We start from the raw sequence: 18,403 nt of genomic DNA, 5'->3' as shown, positions 1-18,403 counted from the left end.
ATCTTTTAAGTGCTGTTTAGTCTCAGTGTGATTTGCTGTGGATACTCATTTCTGATAAGATGTGATATCCTCCCAGCCACATAGTCCCAGCCTGGAGCGCTAAGTGACTGATAGGGTCTCAGCCTGAGTGGAGCCTAGGGTGGGAGGTGGGGGTGGGAGTGGGAGTATAGTACAGAGCAGGTGGGAGAGAGCCTGGGGTTGGGAGCCTTTGCACAGCCTTTCTGCCTTTCTCACCTTGACACACCATTTTCCCTTTGCCTTGGGTCAGTCAGAATGAGGTAACCCCAAATTGACAGTAGAAGAGCTACTCAGAAGAAGTGGGAGATTCTGAAGCCAATCTGGAGTATGCTTAGATTGTTCGAATACCGTTGGTGCTGTGTGTCCTAACCGCCTATGTTTATTTAGGGTTTTCAGGGAAGCACTGTAGGATGCATGTTCTGTTATGGGTCTTCTGGACAATAGCAAGCAGCTGAGCTGGCCTAGCCACCCTCCCCACCCTCATCTAAGCCTCATACATATTAACATATACCAAGCTTCTTTTGATGTTGTCGCTACTAATGTTTCTCTTCTTAGCTTTAAGGTAACTTCCATGCATTCCAAGTTTCAGGGCTGTTTCCTCCTAGTCTGTGTGACAATCAACTCTAAGAATCTGAGGATCCTAGATCTCCTTCTCAACATCACAGCTTTAGCCTGGACTGTGTGGGGGTGGGGAGAGCAGGACTAGAATTTTATGGCACATGGAAGACAGGCTGCGCAAAGTAGCTGCTGATTATCCAGCATCTCTCTTTACAAACCAAGCATGGTGCGGGCTAATCCATCTCCAGCATTTATTAGTGGGCAGCTTTGGACAAGAGCAGCAGACTGTACTGCTCTGTGTTGTCTGTGAGTGAAGCTTCACCTTGCTAAGTGGTCTGTGTGGTTTAGACATTTGGAAAGCAGTCTATGGTTTCCAGCCCCTCTCCACCACCCTCTATCCCCATCCGCCATATCATTAAGAGGCATCATTCAGTAGCCACCTCTTCCTTCGTGCCAATGTTCTTCACCAGCACCAAGTACCCTCCCTGGCACAGCGGCAGGGAGGAGAGCTGAGCTGGCCTGGGAACTCTTGAGCCTACATGCACTAGTGTTCCTGGCCCATTGGGAACCACGGGCAACCAAGGCCTGGAATTTCTGCCTTTCCTCACGATTCTTGCTGTAGGTGCAAGGATTGGGAGCCAGTTAAGATGGTTCATTGGGAAAGGCGGCAGGCTGGCAATTCATCTGCTTCCTCAAATACAACTCGGTTTCTAAATTTGGTTATAAGAAAATTCCTTTCAATTGTTCAACCAAGCAAAGTATTAACTCTTAACCAAAATTAACTCAAGAATAATGACGTGATTTTTTTGTGTGTAGATGGATCATTATTTCTCACCTTCCTTAATATGCCAGGGCATTCATATATCGTTCTAGTCTGTTTACAGTGCATGCTCAAGGGTTGGAGCATAAAGCAATATTGCTTCAACCTCCTCTCAGCTGGTCTCACTGACTAACGCATCCAGTCTTTGTCATGGGGCCTCTAGAGACAGCCCTGCCTTTCTAGTGAGTGACTGAGCCTTGAGTGTGTGTCCTTTGATATCTTGCCTGTGTTTCGCAGTCTGCCCTCAAACTGTTCATAATCTCACAAGCTGCCTGTATTTGCAGTTGAAGATGAACAACCGCCAACCCTGTCACCCAAAAAAAAACAACGTAATGGGGGCATGAGGAACTCACCCAACACCTCCCCGAAGCTGATGAGGTAAGCAGGTCCCCTCAACCCCAGCATGGTCACTTCCCCAGCTCCTTCCCTGGCTTCCCCACCTGCCCAAGCCCAGGCCCAGACCTCCCTCCCTACTCAGCTCCATGGGGGGAGGGGAGCCAGATCGTTAGATGGCTTCTTAAAGGCTGGAGTATTTATTCTGTCAGCTTGTCAGCAGTTAATGATAGAGCTGAAAAAATTCTGTCACGAAAAACAGTTTGAAAAGCTGTTTGAAAAATACATAGGCTTTAAAGTCTTAGCTGTCACCATGTCCTGTCTGTGTGTAGTTACTAAACAGCAGTGGCACTAATGACGCTGGGAGCCAATCAGAGGGACTCTGTGGTTAGTTTGCCTGCGGCAAGACTCTTTCTGCTGGAGTCCCTCTGAGGACTGGTTTCTGTACTTAAGGCCATATGTGAGATGTATCATCACAATAAAAAATGAACCTGAAGATTACCTTCCTTTTATCCTGTCAATGGAAATCAAATTTCTGCTAATTGATTTTGACTGAGAAAAAAAAAAGTTTAATAATCTGTGGGCTTGCCAAAGCAAAGTTCAGAAGCAATCCAGTTCTGCTTAGGTTAAAAGCAATATTAATTATGGAACTGGGTGTGCTTCTTCCTTCCTCTTTCCTTCCTCCCTCCCTTCCTTCCTTCCTCCCTCCCTCCCTTCCTTCCTCCCTCCCTTCCTCCCTTCCTTCCTTTCTCCTTCCCTCCTTCCCTCCCTCCCTCCTTCCTTCCCTCCCTCCCTCTCTTCTTCTCTTTATTAAATCTATCTCGCCTTCCCTTCCTCCCGCCCCCCCAAGACATCATCTAAGAAATAGCAAATGCAACCGAATTTCAGTACAACCCCACAGGTTCCTGTTTGGACAAATTCATCTTGTGTCACCTTTGTTTCTTTGATGGTCTCCCGATACTACCATCTGTTTTCTCAGACATCCTAATTCCCCAACACTATAAATGGCAAAGATTTCAGGGCCTGTGAAGACAGTCCAAAGGGTAAAAGTATTTGTCTTACAAATGTAAAGGCATGAGTTTGATATCTACAATCCATGGGTACTGGGGAGTAGCCAAGTACAGAAACTCATGGGTTATCCTAAGACTGGAGAGAGGGAGACTGGTAGATTCCTGGGGCTTTCATACCAGCTACCCTAGACTACTTGGTTAGTTCTCACTCAGTGAGAGACTGTCTCCAAAGAAAAGATGAAAGGTGCCCAAGGAAGAATGACACTTGAAGTTGTCCTCTGCTCTCCGTGTGTGTGTGTGTGTGTGTGTGTGTGTGTGTGTGTGTNGTGTGTGTGTGTGTGTGTGTGTGTGTGTGTGTGTGTGTGTGTGTGTGTGTGTGTGAGAGAGAGAGAGAGAGAGAGAGAGAGAGAGAAGTGGGAAGGTGAGGGGGAGGGGGAGAGGAGGAGATGGGGAGGGAAGAAGGGAAGGAGAGAGGAAGAGAGGGGAAGGGTAAAGGAGGGAGGGAGAGAGAGACAAAGAGATGGAGAGGGAAAGGGAGGGGAGAAGGGGAGGGAGGGGGAGGGAGAGGAGGAGGGGGAGGGAGAGGGAGAGGGAGAGGGAGGAGATTTTAGCACTGTACTGCTCATCCCAAATGTTCCCTCTTCTGGAACTATGTGCCTCCCTGACATTATGTGCCTCTTTCCCAGCCATGGACCCTCTCCCTGTGATTACTGGGATGCAGTATTGATTGTTTCTAATTCCCACTGGTCTGCATTCTTGCCTCCTCTGTGTCCACCTGCCTGGGACATGTCTTTCAGTACTGAGGACATGGATCCTCCTGGCCCCTTCACTCTCTTTTGTCACAAATGCACTTTTCCACTCCTGTGAAAAAGGCCTCAGAGTCCTACACTTCTCCTGTGCAGCCTTGATGGGGCACCACTGATTTACACGCATGTTTACGTGTTTACAGTTCACGGGAGGGAGGGAGGGAGGGAGGGAGGGAGGGAAGGAATAAAAGGCACCAACTGCCAAGCCACTGGGTTTATGACACCAGTTGTCAGCCAAGCATAGAAGTCCTATTTACTCACCTTTAGGTAATCGGCTTATCTAATGCTGAGAGTTTTCTCCATTTAAAGGAGAGAAAAGCCCAAGTGCTTTCTTTTTCCTAAATTTAGAGAAGCAAATAAATAAATAAAGAGGTATCTGAAAAATGTGAAACCTTGGGAGCCAAATTCCCTGTCCCTGTTTGCTATGTAAAGTATGACTCGCCGCTTTGATCTCGAGTAATAATAATTCTGAGGAGTTACACTGTTTTCATATGCTTCAAAGCTGTGTCAAAGTTTTGCTGCTTAAGGGTACTTCTTTATTCTGTTGGCTCTTGGGTACCAAGATGACAGGTCTCCTGTAAGAGGTGGAGGCTTTTTAAAGTTGTAGCCTTCAGCAAAACATCAAATTACCAAATCCAGGGTAACATACTTCTACACAAATGCCTTTTCTGTAGATATATTATACCATATATATTAAATACTTTAGTGTTACGTGCTACATTTTATGTGCAATAGAAAGTGATGGTTGGAGGTAGCCTTGGGGGGACTTTTTTCCATAAGCAGAGAAAGCTAGTGTATACCGTATCAAGTATGGTTTTTACAGGACTTTCTGCCTGAAGGCCTTTGTAAATAAGTAATGATCAACAGATTGGCTGTGGGTTTTTGAAAAGCATGCCCATGTCAGTTTGCATGATGGGGGAGAATTTTCAAAGTGGATCTTGCTTTCATTGCCTGCCTGAGAGGGACTGAGGGAGACAGTCATCCCAGGCCAGAGCTGTCTGCTTCATAGTACATCAGAATAGCTAAATGGGGGTCAGGTGGTGAGCCAAAACTTACCAAGCTACAGAACTCAGGCTTTTCCTGTTGGTGCCTATGGGCTGCTGATCCCACTAAAGTTACCATCATCTGATGTGTTATCTCACCTGTCTACAATGCTCTCCATCATGGCTGAGCTAGGGAACACCATCCACACAAGTGGATGATACTCCTCTTTGTTCTTGAATCCACACCCCCCCAGGTGGTTAGCAGTCTTTATCTGCTAACACAGATAAAGAGACACAGGGGCAGGGTCTATGTTGAGTCTTCTCTATTTTCCTTCATGTCCAGCCTAGCAATGGAGGACCCAACCAAAGGACCTTCTGGTTGACCTTGGAATGTATAGCACTGTTAATGAGACTTCCAAATCCTTTCCTTTCAGATCTCTTTTGCTGATTTATACCAAAACCTTCTTTCCTATTTCCTCCTACCTCTTCAAATGCCCCTTTTCTACTCTTCAGGAGATGGGACTCCAAGGTCTTATTCCTTATAACAGCCCCTCCCTGTCCCCAGATCCATAAAAAAGCTAATGACTTGTTTGAAGTGGGCTTTCCAGCATGGTGCCATGCCTCACTTTTGAGCAGAATCAATCATTCCGAGTGTGGGCAGGTTTTAGTGGCCTATGGGTGGTGATATGGACAGCTTGAGAGAGACTCGGAGCCCAGAATGGCCTGAGATGGTCTATAATTTACCACCCTGGCTTCTACAAATAAAACAGCCTCCAGAGTGAGGCCTTTCTCCAAATCGTTTGCTGGCAGGAAATGTGGGGATCCTCCACTAATGATCCTGTCTCCTTGTTTGTTCTGGTGTCAGCCTCACCCTGGTGTTTTAGTGGCACTTCATTCCCTGTATGATCATTACATAAATACCCACATGTGTGTGTATGTGTGTGTGTCTGGATATAGAAGTATTAGAGATTTTAGTCAGTCTCACAGAAACAACCCTCACAGTGAGTCAGAGCCAATGACTGTAAGGATGGACATACAGTTGCAGACAACCTTTGGCACTGTACCCACTGAAAAGTGAGCCACAGTGGCCCTTGAGTCCCTTGCTCTCTCTGACTGTCATCCCTTCTTTGCTGGTTTCTTAACTGAGAGTTACAGAAAGAACTTCTAGTTTTTACCCAGATCACCAAACCTGTTGTCTTGTTCTTCCTCCCCGACAGATTGCTGGTTTGTAAATCCCTGGAGGGCAAGAATTTTGTCTCTAAATAGCTCAGTCAAAGGTTTTTAACTTGAAGCCTCACAGACCCAATTTCATGAACGCTGTCTAGAAAGTTAGGAAGGCAAGCCAACCTGCCCTGCGATGAACAGTTAAAGCAGACCAATGTGTAGCTGAACCTACCCCTCCTGCCCACAAGACACACACACACACACACACACACACACACACACACACACACAGGGACTCTATAGTTGAATTCCCTTCAGTTTTTTCATAGCCATATATAATGAATTGTGTTCTTTGGCTCTCTTAGATGGTGAGTATCTGTACCTGGGCTCTCACATGTATTCATAAGTGGAACTCCAGAAAGGCTGTGTGCCTCAGGTGACTGTTCACCTCCCAGATTAATTCTCATCCCGCAAATATTCAATGAGGGCCTACTGTGTTTAAAGCATTGTGGGAAGTCTTTGAGCTTGGTGGGGTAGAAGGGAGTCTAGTCTTTAAAATGAGACAGGCAAGCCCATGCCACACAGTCAAGTGAGAAGGGTTTATAGTGTCTGGGAACATAGAAGTACTGATGTCCCTCAGTATGGCTAAGGTTGATTTGTGAAAGATGAAGGCGGTCTAGTTTGCCATCACTTACAGGAGATTCTCTACTAGATTCTCTACTGATGTTACTATCTCCTTCTGGTTCTCCTGGGCATAAATTTCAGAGTACTATGCATGTAAACTCATTGATGATCATAGCTCTGTGAGCAAGAATTGCTCTCTCATATGGCAGATGAAGAAGCTGGGACATAGAGAGGTGAAGTCTATCACATCTGGGGAAGTCTCATGTCATCAGAAAGATGGAAGAAAAGGTGATGCTTCGCAGACCACTATATATGGCTTAGTATGGCTACAGTGAAGCGTCCATGGAGTAATAGCACAGGAGCTGAAAATGTGTGTATAGTCTGGTCTCCCAGTTATGGACGATCTTGCCTGTTGTAGGCATCAGGAAACTCTTGTAGGTTTTTGAGGAACTGGTGTGGGAAGTAATTTTATAAGGGTGACCTTGGAGTCCATCCTCAGGGCCTTTCTGTGACCATAAATATAGAGATGTGTAAGAAGGATCCCACCCAAGCCCTACCCTCTATTAGAGTTTTCTGGGTATCAAGGGACTCAGAGTTTGCCGTTGAAATGTGTATCAGGCCCAAATCAGATATCATTCCTAAGAAGGTCACATGGCATTTCAAATATCAGTCCTGAGATCTGGACCAAGGCAGAGAAGCACAGACATGAGGATTTATGTGTGGTATGTGTCAGGTAGACAACTTGTACGAAGAAATAGCTCTCACCCAGGCTAGCACAGAAAATGAATGATGCCCAAAACAGAGGCACTGGGCACTTTGAGGAGCGCATCATGTCATAAGACTCAGGAAGCTTAAGACCTCAGTTTCCTAAGAGGGAAGGGACTATGATGTGAAGGAACACATTATCCCTCTTGGGCGCTGACTGATCATTAGGTGAAATGAACTCATCTACTCGTTAAACCATATCTCTTCTCTTTTGACTCATACCTTTCATGGGGACCTTTTGTTATATTTTCTCACATCAGACCCTGCCACGGTGACAGATTCTAATAATAGGAAATGGTAGAATGGCCTAGAGCCCACTCAGGGTTGGGGACAGAATGCCACCCTCCTAATTTTTCCACTGGGCAGAAAAAGACGGAAGGCAGCGACAGGTTAGCTAAATAAATTCTTGCCCTAATGCACAAACTAACAGCATGTGACAGTCCCCCATGGGACCAGAGAAAAATAAATCATGGGTGTCATGAAACCAAGGCTTGGATGAACTTGACACAGGAATCAGAACAAGTTAGTGCTTAGCAGAAGGCCATTATTCTGTTCTGTCACTTAAGGGGTTATAGAGCCAAGGACCATGTACATTCTCCTGAGCCATTTCCTCAGGGTAACAGTGGTAACTTCCATTTTTCTCTGAAGATGATGTGTAGCAAGTGATGCTGTATTAGGTAGAAATGGGAAACGCCAATGCAATTAGAACCAGAAGACCTGAGAGGGTCCCATGTTGTCCCAGAGTGACTAGAGCCTGGTATGAAAGTTTTCTATAGATGGCTCTGTGATTGTCAATCTGGCAGAAGACAGTGGCTGGATCCTAGAAAAGCCACATCTCAGAGACAATGATGGCGGTTAAAGAGTTAGATGCAGAGTTGACAGATTCTGTCAGTTGCCAGACTACACAAATCAGGATCCTCACAACAGAACTGAAAATGTTAATTTCAGAGAGCGAAAAGGCACCCAGGAGTGGTGGCTAGAACCTTCCTACTAGAACCAGAACCATGAGAGAAACTTGAAGTGATATGCTCTATCTTTCAGAAGTATTCATATTTTACACTGGAGTTCTAAGTTCCTTCCTTAATAACATCTTTCTGGACCACTAAGGACATTATACCTGATCCCTCACTGCTACATAGTTAGGGCATCTGGCTCCAGGCAAACTCCAGGCAGCCTTGATTGCTTAAAGACATACTTTATAGTCTCTTCCCACCATGATGTCTTTCTTAATGGCATATACTCTGTGTTAACTCAAATACACTGTCTCTGTGTATAAATGATTAGAAGAGCACAGAACAAGTTATCATATGATAACAAAAGAAGCAGGCTCTTGCTAAGCATAGATACTGGAAGCATGCTGGGTGCTGGGTGTAGTGATGCTCAGAGGGCAGAGCACTTTGAATGGTTCTTGTAAATTTGATTGCTTATTGTGTCCTCTCCTGGTTGCTGAAAATGCATTGGGGTAGGGGTAGGGGTGCAAGATCCTGGTCCTGTAAAAGTTTAGCATCTAATGAGGCAGTCACAAAGTCCTTTTCTCTGAATGAACAACTCACACCTCTGTAGGGAGAGAATCACACAACTCACTGAAGCCGAGGAAGAACATTTGAACTAGAAGATGAAGTCTAAGAAACACCCTGTAGTTCTACAATCATACCACAAATGCTCTGTGGGGGAAGCGTCTGCCATTTAGATGGAAGGGCTGTGGGGGCAATGTGTTCACATTTTACCCTGATGCCCATTTCTTGGAGCTCACTGCAGGATGGGTTGGCTTGCTTGTGGGAGGGATGCTTGTGGTGATGGGAAAGGCCTTACCATGTGATGGAGCCTTAGGTCCTTTAGGTCCTAAAAGGTTAAGCAGGGAGAAGGGTAAAATTCTGAAACTATGTAGCAACAACTTCCTTCTTTTAGGAATTTCTTGGGTTCCATGTGTTTTAATGTGAGCTTCTGAAGTCCAGTGTTGAACTCAAAGCCATAGAGTAAACTGGGTTTTGCTGCCTTTGGCTGTAAGCGGAACTCTCCTCTTTAAAATATAATTCGACTTCCTCACAGCAGGTTTGCCTAGCAAAGGGATTTGCGGTTTAGCTTTAGGCTCTTGTCTTCAAGGCAAGCTTTCTGTGTTTCTGCTGTGGCAGGGCATTTAGTTCACTTCCTGAGATTAATTGATGGCAAGTGGCCTTCCTTGCTCTGCACACCCTCAAAACAAAGATCTTTTATTCTCCTCTTGAAGTCAGGCATGCTTAATTTTTAGCGGTGGACTTTGGAGGAGGTAGGAATTGAAAGGTGAGGAGCAAAGGGGGGGGGGGAATGCCTAGCTCACTGGGACTGCTGAGTTATAAGTAGTGGGCATTCCTAAACCAGCCTTCAGATCTTTGGCACATGACAAAGTCTCACACAAGCCTTAATTGATTTTTGAGCCACTCCTAAGCACATTGTCTTGACAAGGGGCTTGCCGGGGTAATTTTCTACCAAGTATTCATGCAAGCTGTGCACTTCATACATACCCTTGATGCTGTTTGCCTTCTCTTTACAGCTTAGGGCATTGTGACTTGGGCTGCAGGGGAGAGGTAACAAGACACAGCTGCCTCCTGCTGGAGAGGGGAGACTTAGGGGGAAGGGTGACTTAGGGGAGAGGGGACGAACAGGACCAGCTTCTGGTCAGTCAGTCTTTCAAAGGATAATCCTGCTGCACTACTGGAGCTATTCTACCAACCCCTCCTCTCACAAGCACACACTGTTTCCCATCCACACACATGGGCTATTAATAACCAAAAATGCCTATGAGTATTAGTATGATGGTCAAATGACAAACAGTTGGGGGACATTTTAACATGGTAACATTTATAAGATTTCAACTTACAGGAACTCTTTGTCATGGCAGTAGGAGAGCCAACAGAGTGTCCTGTGTCTTTCTGGCTGGCCTTCTCCACTTTGCCTTCTTCCTTTGACCATAATCAGAGCCACCAAAGCAGGACTGGATTCTAAGCCAGCCATAAAGAACAGTAGGGAAGGTAGCAGTAAACACTTGGTGAAGGCAGGTCTGCTGAGAGGTCCGGGCTGTATGCATGATGCGCCTTTCCTTGTATACTCCCTAAATTGATTCTATTTGATAATGATTGTACTTTACATTTCCAGTTTACAGATTGAGAAGCTGAGGCAGGGTACAGCTTGCCAAGTATGAGGCAAACCAAGATTTGAAGACAGATTTGCCTCTGGGGCTAGAGTCCCCAACCACCATGTGAATTGCTTTGGAAGAAATAGGTAGTTTCTTGCCTTCAATAGTATTGGGAAAGCAATACTCTCAGTTGATCAGACTGACTAGCTGGTGACTAGTTTCATCTTTTCTCTGGGTTAGGCTGTCAACTGTATTCAGTGCAGGTTAAAGTTCAGTAAACATACCACTCAAGAGAGCCCTATAATCGACAGTAGGAAATTCCTTTCCCTAAGTTCTGGAGGCTAAAAGTTCAAGGTGGAGACTTCAGCAGGACTGGTTATTTCTAAGGGAGAAGAACTGTTTTAGCGTCTCTTTTCAACCTGCGGATCCTTTTTTCCTCCCATGATGTTACTGTGAATCTTGTTCTATCAACTTCAGAGTCCAGATTTCCATCCTGTATATGGAAAGTCAAAATGGGACCCACCTCAGGGATCTTAATTTTATAAATAGCACAGCTCAAAATATGATTATATTCTGGGGTGGGAAGGGTGAAGATCTCAGCATGCAGATTGCACATCTGGGCCCCCAACAGCGAAGCAACAGCTATAGCTGTCGCCCAGCACATATCCTTTCTGTCTCTTTAAAATACAACAAGAACCCTGGCAAGTCATAAGTGGCACGTGGGCATTGAATTACTTAGGGAACATCTTAGGAAAGTTATGGAATGACATGTGAGTAGAAGAAATAACCAGTCACTACATGAAAGGGACTAGTATTTAGTGATGCTCATCAGCTCCACTAGGTCTTAAAGAGCTCACTGGAGGCCTTTGCAAGCTGGAGATATCGGAATGCCCTGCACAGAGGCTTCCCATGATCCTCTTTCTCATGCATAGCAACCTGCCTGCTTCCTCCTGATTCCCTTGGACCACACTAGTGTTGAGCGGTATGCTCGATGACAAACACATGGAGCTTTTTCTAGAAGGACAACTTGGAAAATTCTTGATTTAAGAGGTGGATATCCCTGGAGACACCCACTCCTTCTCTTCCCACCCGTGCCAGGGGTCTCATGGCAGGCATACACCAGTGAAAGACACTCGAAATTGCTACAGGAACTGACATGGTAAAGAAATTCATCATGGCTGGCCCAAAGTAATCACGTAGTCTGATGTCTCTGGGAAAAGTCACACTCTGAGCACACCAGCCCCTCACAGCAGAATCTGGTGAACATGACCTTTAATGGGCCTGTAAGTCTGTCAGTCTTCAATGTTCTTCACCCCACCCCGCCCTCCAACAACTGTTCCTTACCTAGCCACTACCTTCTAGCCTTTCACAGCCTGGCACTGAGCCAATCCTTTCCAGATCCGTCTAGCTACTTCTCTTCCCAAGGAGGACCCGCTGCTTCAAACCTGAAGGTCCTCTAGGCCCACCAGCATTTGCAGTTAAATTACCACTAATAGTGCTATCTCTTGTACCTTATTCAAAAAAAAAAACCCAAACCCCATTTTCTATTTTATATGACATTTTTTCATTTCGGGAAGCATAGTGGATTCTAACAGCTGTTGGTAGAACAACACAGAAATGCTTATCTTTCACAGCTTGCCAGTTATTCCCATGGCCCTCCTCTCAACAGGCCAACTGTTGCTGGCTTTCCCATCAACCCTTCCCAGACCCCACGCCAATGGGGAATAAGCATGTTTTTTTCTGGAAGCCTTCACATTGTCCTGCACACGATAGGTATCTGTTAGAGCATGCACATGCTAGTGTTCCATGACCTTTGAGCTGTATTTTCTTTTTTCTGCTACATGTGAATCTCTATTTGACATTACTACACCTTCCTTTCCTGGCTAAGAACAGAGTTTGTTGATAACTCATGTTTATTGATTACTGATTAAAGAAACCAAAGTTGGAGATTCAGGTGCCACATCTGGTCTGTAAAGTAAATATCTGCGTTCAGGGAAATTTTCTATGTTTCTCAGGTCAGACCCTTCTGGGGAAATCCTATTTGAAGTATATTTAAATCATCTAGGCCGGACTCAGTGACCTATGTGGAGGGCAGAATATCTGTGGAACTCCTCTGAGATTGGCTGCATGACTTGACATGTTAGAGCACAAACCATGTCTCCAGTCCCTAGAGTTATATATAGCCGCTCTCCCTGAACTCCAATCTTAGTTAGTTTATAATTAACACTCACTGCCACTTTTTCCCTTCATAATGATGGGCAGTTGACCATCTATCTCTCTTTTAGGCCACTCTTACTACATCTTTCTGACCAAAGAACAAAGGCAAGAGAATTTGAACTTGACTCTGTCTTCAGGGCAGGTCTAAGATTCTCTTGTATCCCAAAACATGTTCTTCAAGGTTTGAAAGAGACTCTCCAGCTCCTTCTCTAGAGTAGCTTTGTCCACCTACCTATGACGGATGTTGAATAGAGAACTGTTAAAGATTTCTCAAAGTTGAATAAGAAAAGCTCTCGTTTACTAAAGTGTGTGTGTGTGTGTGTGTGTGTGTGTGTGTGTGTGTGTGTGTGTGAAGGCAACCACAGAGGGTCAGTTCTCTTTATACACCTTACTTGGCTTCTAGGGATCACACTCAAATGTCAAATGCTTGCACAGGAAGCACCTTTGCCCATGGATCCATCTCAGTGACCTTGATTTTGGCACATTTGGACTCGGCTTTATATGTGAGAGGTGTCCTGGTAGTTTACAGCCCCTTAAGACCTGTCAACAACCGGGCTACTGAGATGCTACTCTGAATTGGGTTGTCCTGACTCTTTAAAGATCAGCTGTGACAGTTGCTGCAGTAATCTAGCACGCTCCTTGAAGATGACACCACAGGATCACATCACATGGTATTCATCATTTGCTGTGGCCTCAAAGCAAATTGCCGAGAATAAAAACATGCAGTGAGTTTGCTGTCTTCTCCATGTGTGGAAGGCATAATAGACAGGTCATGCTAGATGTCCAAAAGCTTAGTACTTTAAAAAGATTGCTGCCTTACTCTCTATAGTCAGAACAAAAAAAATGAGAAATATTAGGTATTTCTCAGGGAAAAACATTAGTACATAAATAAAGATTATCCTTTAAATATCTGGAATAGATCATTTTAAAGGTAACATCACTTCACTATACAATATTGAAATTTAAATCTATTTCTATTTTCTGTCTTTGGTCGACAGTTTGCTTAAGAAAATTAATTTTGCTACAAGATAGGTCTGCCTAGGATATCTTAATTGTACATGGTTCATGTTGTAGATGCCAATGAGGGCTTCCAACATACTCATATGCTGACCATTACAGATATAGAGCCTCAGACAATGAGTATAAGTTGGTCTGTAAGGCTTGTTTCTTATACCATGGGCATGGTATAGTTGCCTGATTTTATTATGATTCCTCGGGTTGTCAGTTAGACCCCGACATCCCACTGAAGGGAAGACTTCTATGTAGCCATACTTCCAGTGGGTGTAGCCTTGAGAATTTCAAACGAGTTTATTAAGATGCATATGAGCTGGAGGCTCTCATCCAGGGAATACCATGTTGGGAAATGAAGGTGGGGATGAGGGGCCTGTCAATGGACTGTTAAGCACAAATACAGTTGTCAAGGCAAGGAGAGAGGGTGTTGTTTAATATTGAAATCATGTATTCCAGATGTGGACATTTGGTAGTCAATCTGCTCTGAAGTGACACGCTGCTGAATCTTTAAAGGGCTTCATCCAGGGAGAGCAAAATCTGATTGGGCAAATTGCTAAAATATTTAAAGTGCAGCCTGTTAAAGCTTTTACTGCGAAGAGCATCGCGTCAGAAGTTGTAGTCAGAAAGAGCGAGTAATTGGCTTTCCATCCTGATGCCAGTCAGCCAGCATGAGGCTCTATTCCTATTCCTTCCTCTTCATTGCCAATGCTAATAGCAATCCTTTGGGTTACGTGTGTGTGTGTGTGTGTGTGTGTGTGTGTGTGTGTGTTTGTGTGTATGCTGGGGAAACTGGATAGCTGGTAAAATGAGACAACAATGAATGAGATAGTCATAAAAAAGGAAGCTGAAATGTATTTATGTATACAAAATGGCATGAAGCCCATTTGCAAAATGGGCAGGGAAAAGGGCAGAATTACTACCTGACAAACTCAAGTGCCCTTCCAGAGGGATCCATGGACAGCTGCCTTCCAAGGGATGTTCTCTGCAGGAGAGAAGATGGCCATTGGTGACATCCACTTTCTCAGCGTCTGTCATCTCTTCTGAGATGTGACTCTGGGGGACCCTTTGCATTTATAATTTATCACATTTTCCACTTAGGTTTTCCTGCCTTTTCTCCCCAGGCATGACCCCTTGTTAATTCCTGGCAATGATCAGATTGACAACATGGACTCCAATGTGAAAAAGTACGACTCCACTGGAATGTTTCACTGGTGTGCACCCAAGGAGATTGAGAAAGTCATCTTGGTGAGTGAGGAACCATGACGTCGACGTCCATCTCCTCTGCCTGGCATGAGGACTTTGCTCAGAGTGCAGATTTCCTTAACTGAATAGTAGAGGACACTGTCACTTGCACTAGCTATTTTTGAAGTCTGAAATTCTGACCAGAGGCTGAAGCGGAGAGATCTCTGATCAGAACATGAATTTAGGGCAAACTTGTTTTCTTTTTCCTCCCAAGAGCAGAACTTCCAATCTCTGCATTGTTATCAGAACAATAGTGGTGATTATGTGTGTGACAAGTTATCATGGGAGATAGAATACACATCTTCCTGATCCTCATATGGCTCTGGGACCAGAGCCTGGTCCTGCCATCTGGTAGTTGCATGGCCTTAGGCCGGTTCTTGAACTCTGCATTTTAATGATCTCATCTGTAAGAAGATAGGATGAGAATGACCCCAGCTTATATAAGATTGTGGTGCAAATCTAATCTCTCTGTCCTCAGAGGCACCTTTTTCTTACCTGCTGTTATTATCATGATTATTTGTAAATACCATGAAGAAATAGGGGTTATTACTGGAATTGTTATCTGTTGTAATTTTGTTTCATTTTGTTTTGTAACATGTTTGTATTCATTGGCTTGTAGTACCGCATCCAGCCTTTTCTTTTGAACAGGGGTAACAGGAATCAAACTCAGGTCTTCATGCTTATATGGCAAGCACTTTATCAACTAAATCATCTCTCCAGACCTCCAGTAGTGTTTCCTCCCCTGACTAACATGTTTTTGGTCCTTCTTAACACATCATGCAGACAGGCAAGTGCATTTGCCGAGCGTGACATTGCAAGATTGTGGTCCGTTGTCATGGTGCAGCTCAGATGGTTGCTTCAGGGAAGGCTTTAGTGATGCCTTTAGAAATAGCAGGCTTCTCTGCTCTGGCACAGGAAAGCTAGCCCAGACAACAATCCATTCCACTGTCTGCCTTTGTCCTGTTAACAGCTTTAGGGTTTATGCCTACACTGGCATCCCTAGAATTTATTGTCTTGCTAATCCCTGAAATGTGGGTTAATAGTCAGGAAGGCTGGCCAGACTGGGTTCTTCTCCCTTGTGCCTCTAATCCCCAGATGGCTGTGGGCCTTCTCCATTTTCAGGTAGGGAAATTCTATCATTTTCTATTTCAGGGCCACCTTTCCTTTAACAAGGACTTTTCCAGATCCTCAGAGTGGTTCTATATGTTAATCCACTAGATTTCTCCACTCCACTATGCTTTAAATAGTGTGTGTATGTGTGTGATTTCAAATTAATTATAAATTAGCATTATGAGCCAATAGAGGATTGTGCTGGAAGCTATCTCAGTTTGCAAAAACTGCAGACATAAAGTTAAAATGCTCAGCCAACAGTCTTTATGTGATTTGACAGGAGGTGAGATGGTTCTAACCACTTACACACTCTGTGATTGGTTACCAGTGGCTTGCTCACATCTGAATGTTCTACATAGAGTGTAGTGTGATATGTGATCATTATCCCTTTTTTTAGAAGAAAGGAATTTAGGAATATGAGTTCATCTGTACAAACAGCATCAGTTAAGGAAACATTTATAGTAAACACACTATGGGTTAGGTACTGTTCTTGTTCTGAAACATGACACACAGGGCTGTATTCTAGTAGGGCAAAGGGAAGACCAGTGGGGTGGTGAATGAGTCTGTGAGAACAATTTAGATAAGAATGAAGGGCATGATCCTGGGAAGGACAGAGTCTGGAGGTACTACTGAGCCAATAGGATCGCAGGAGACCTCTCTGCAGTAATGAATAGATGGAATTTTTATTCAATGCATAGAGGAGAAAAATGGAGGGGTGGAGAGCAGAGATGTGGAAGCACCTGTGAAAGATGCTTATGGAATTGATTTACTCACTGAGGGCTTTGGATGATTTGGAAATGGAAGAGACAGTGCTCTAATTGGAAAGGAGATAAAAAAAGTGAACCATGAAATAATCTTTTTGATGCTAAGTGGTATGGGATACAAAGTCTTCTTCCGATCCATGGAATAAGCACCAGTCTAGTTTAAAATAGCCAGGGAGTCCCATCAAGTACAAATAGGTTCTGATTAGGAGGGCCTGAAGGGTGTATGGAGAAACTCTTGAAGGGATTTTCTCTTGGGTCTTAATCATAGGCAAGTCAGGCTCTCCAGGTTTGAGGTACAGGACTGGGACTTTACACACTTCTCTAGGGGATGTAGCTGTGGCATCTTTGAGAACTGGTATTTGCTCCAGGTCTAAGCTCCCGAGGTTAGCTTCTGGGCCTGAACCATTCTGCCAACTGGTATCTAGTTAATTTTTGGATCCTTTGATTTCAAGCTTCCATCCTCCACCCCTTTTGTACTTCTCTGTTGAAGGGGACTAGATTCTTAGGTGACCAGGCCAACTGAAAATATTAAGGAGCCCCAGTCATAACACCTCTCTGCTTCTGGCTCCACCCACTAGTACTTCTGTGCTGCCCGAAGAACTAACTTCAGGTCTTCCCCACAAAGTGGCAAGAAGTGATGGGAGCTCTTGGGGAGCCTCTTGGGTCACCTTTTGTGACACGTTTCTTCCAGCTTGTGTCTCAGGCTTCCTTAGGCTCTAGGAAATCAGAAATGATGATAAGTTCTTCTTTATTCAAGAAATGAAAGCTAGCTTCCTCCTCTCCTGTTTTTTTTTTTTTTAATAGCCCTGACAATATTGTGAATATTGGCATTTAAGCAATCAATACACTGGTCAGTGCTAAGGATTAACTCAAGCAGAAGCTGGTATGTTCAGTGGTCATTAATATGCCTCCGCCAAAGCATTGTAAGCCCCTTGGGACCTTAGGAACATGTGCTAAGGAACAGGAAAGATGGCAGGCAGGGTGAAGGTGTTAACATAGGAGAAACAAAGAATGAGCCCCACCCTGACCTCACCCTGTTGTCCTTTTCATTTGTATAATGAGCAAAAGGTCAGTGATGGGCAGATAGCCATTTGCATTCTGGGTAACTGGGGTCTTCCCCTACATAGGAGTATTCCTTCCTTTGTCATCTTCATGGATACAGGTCTGGGGCTGGGAAAAGACATTAGCCTGTGTCTTTATTGATTGGCTGCTAGACCCTTGTCATGACTATTTGTGGGTTTTTATATGAGGTAAGCCCTTCCAAAAATAATCCAGGAAACCCTAAAGTCTGAACATGGGGTCAGCATGCTTTTTTTGTAGAAGGAAATATTCAGTGATTTAAGTCTCACAAGCCATATGATCTCTGTCTCAACTGACAATTCTTGTTTTCCATTAAAGCAACCATGGAAAATACCTAAATATTATGAGTTGGCTGTGTCTAAATAAAACTTTATTGGAATGTGAATTTTATATGATCATCATTCATAGTGACATTTCTAATGTTGATTTGCTTTTTAGCCATTGTAAATTTTAAGAACCAGTTTTAACTCAGTGGACATATAGAAGTTTGTAGGCTTGTATCATCAGATTGAGGCTACAGACCACAGCAGCCAGCATATGGTTTCAGATATCACATTCGATCTACTGAGACAGTGAGGGGTATGCCACCTTACTGAAACATCTAAAAAGAGCACCTTAAATTTCAGCTGAGACCAACTAATAATCATCTTAGCAAAAGGGCCTAAAGGGATCTCATTTTATCATTCATTTCTCTCTCTCTTTCTCTCCGTTCCTTCCTCCCTCCCTCCCTCTCTCTCTTCCTTCCTTCCTTCCTTCCTTCCTTCCTTCCTTCCTTCCTTCCTTCCT

At 44.2% G+C, this 18,403-nt stretch overlaps 1 protein-coding gene across 27 annotated transcripts in view; it reads left to right on the top strand.

The window, feature by feature from the left end:
• Positions 1-18,403, top strand: part of Kcnma1 (potassium calcium-activated channel subfamily M alpha 1) — a 702,678-nt gene that overhangs the window by 606,572 nt on the left and 77,703 nt on the right. For all 27 annotated transcript variants that reach the window (XM_021182657.2, XM_021182666.2, XM_021182664.2 and 24 more), the window contains 2 exons: positions 1,681-1,774; positions 14,543-14,666. In XM_021182657.2, the coding sequence (XP_021038316.1) occupies positions 1,681-1,774; positions 14,543-14,666 (218 nt within the window). The remainder of the gene's footprint in view (positions 1-1,680; positions 1,775-14,542; positions 14,667-18,403) is intronic.

Source organism: Mus caroli, chromosome 14, assembly GCF_900094665.2.
Source record: "Mus caroli chromosome 14, CAROLI_EIJ_v1.1, whole genome shotgun sequence".
NCBI classification, from domain to species: Eukaryota; Metazoa; Chordata; class Mammalia; order Rodentia; family Muridae; genus Mus; species Mus caroli.
The sequence above is the reverse complement of the archived record's forward strand: the minus strand, read 5'-3'. Positions and strand labels throughout refer to the sequence as shown.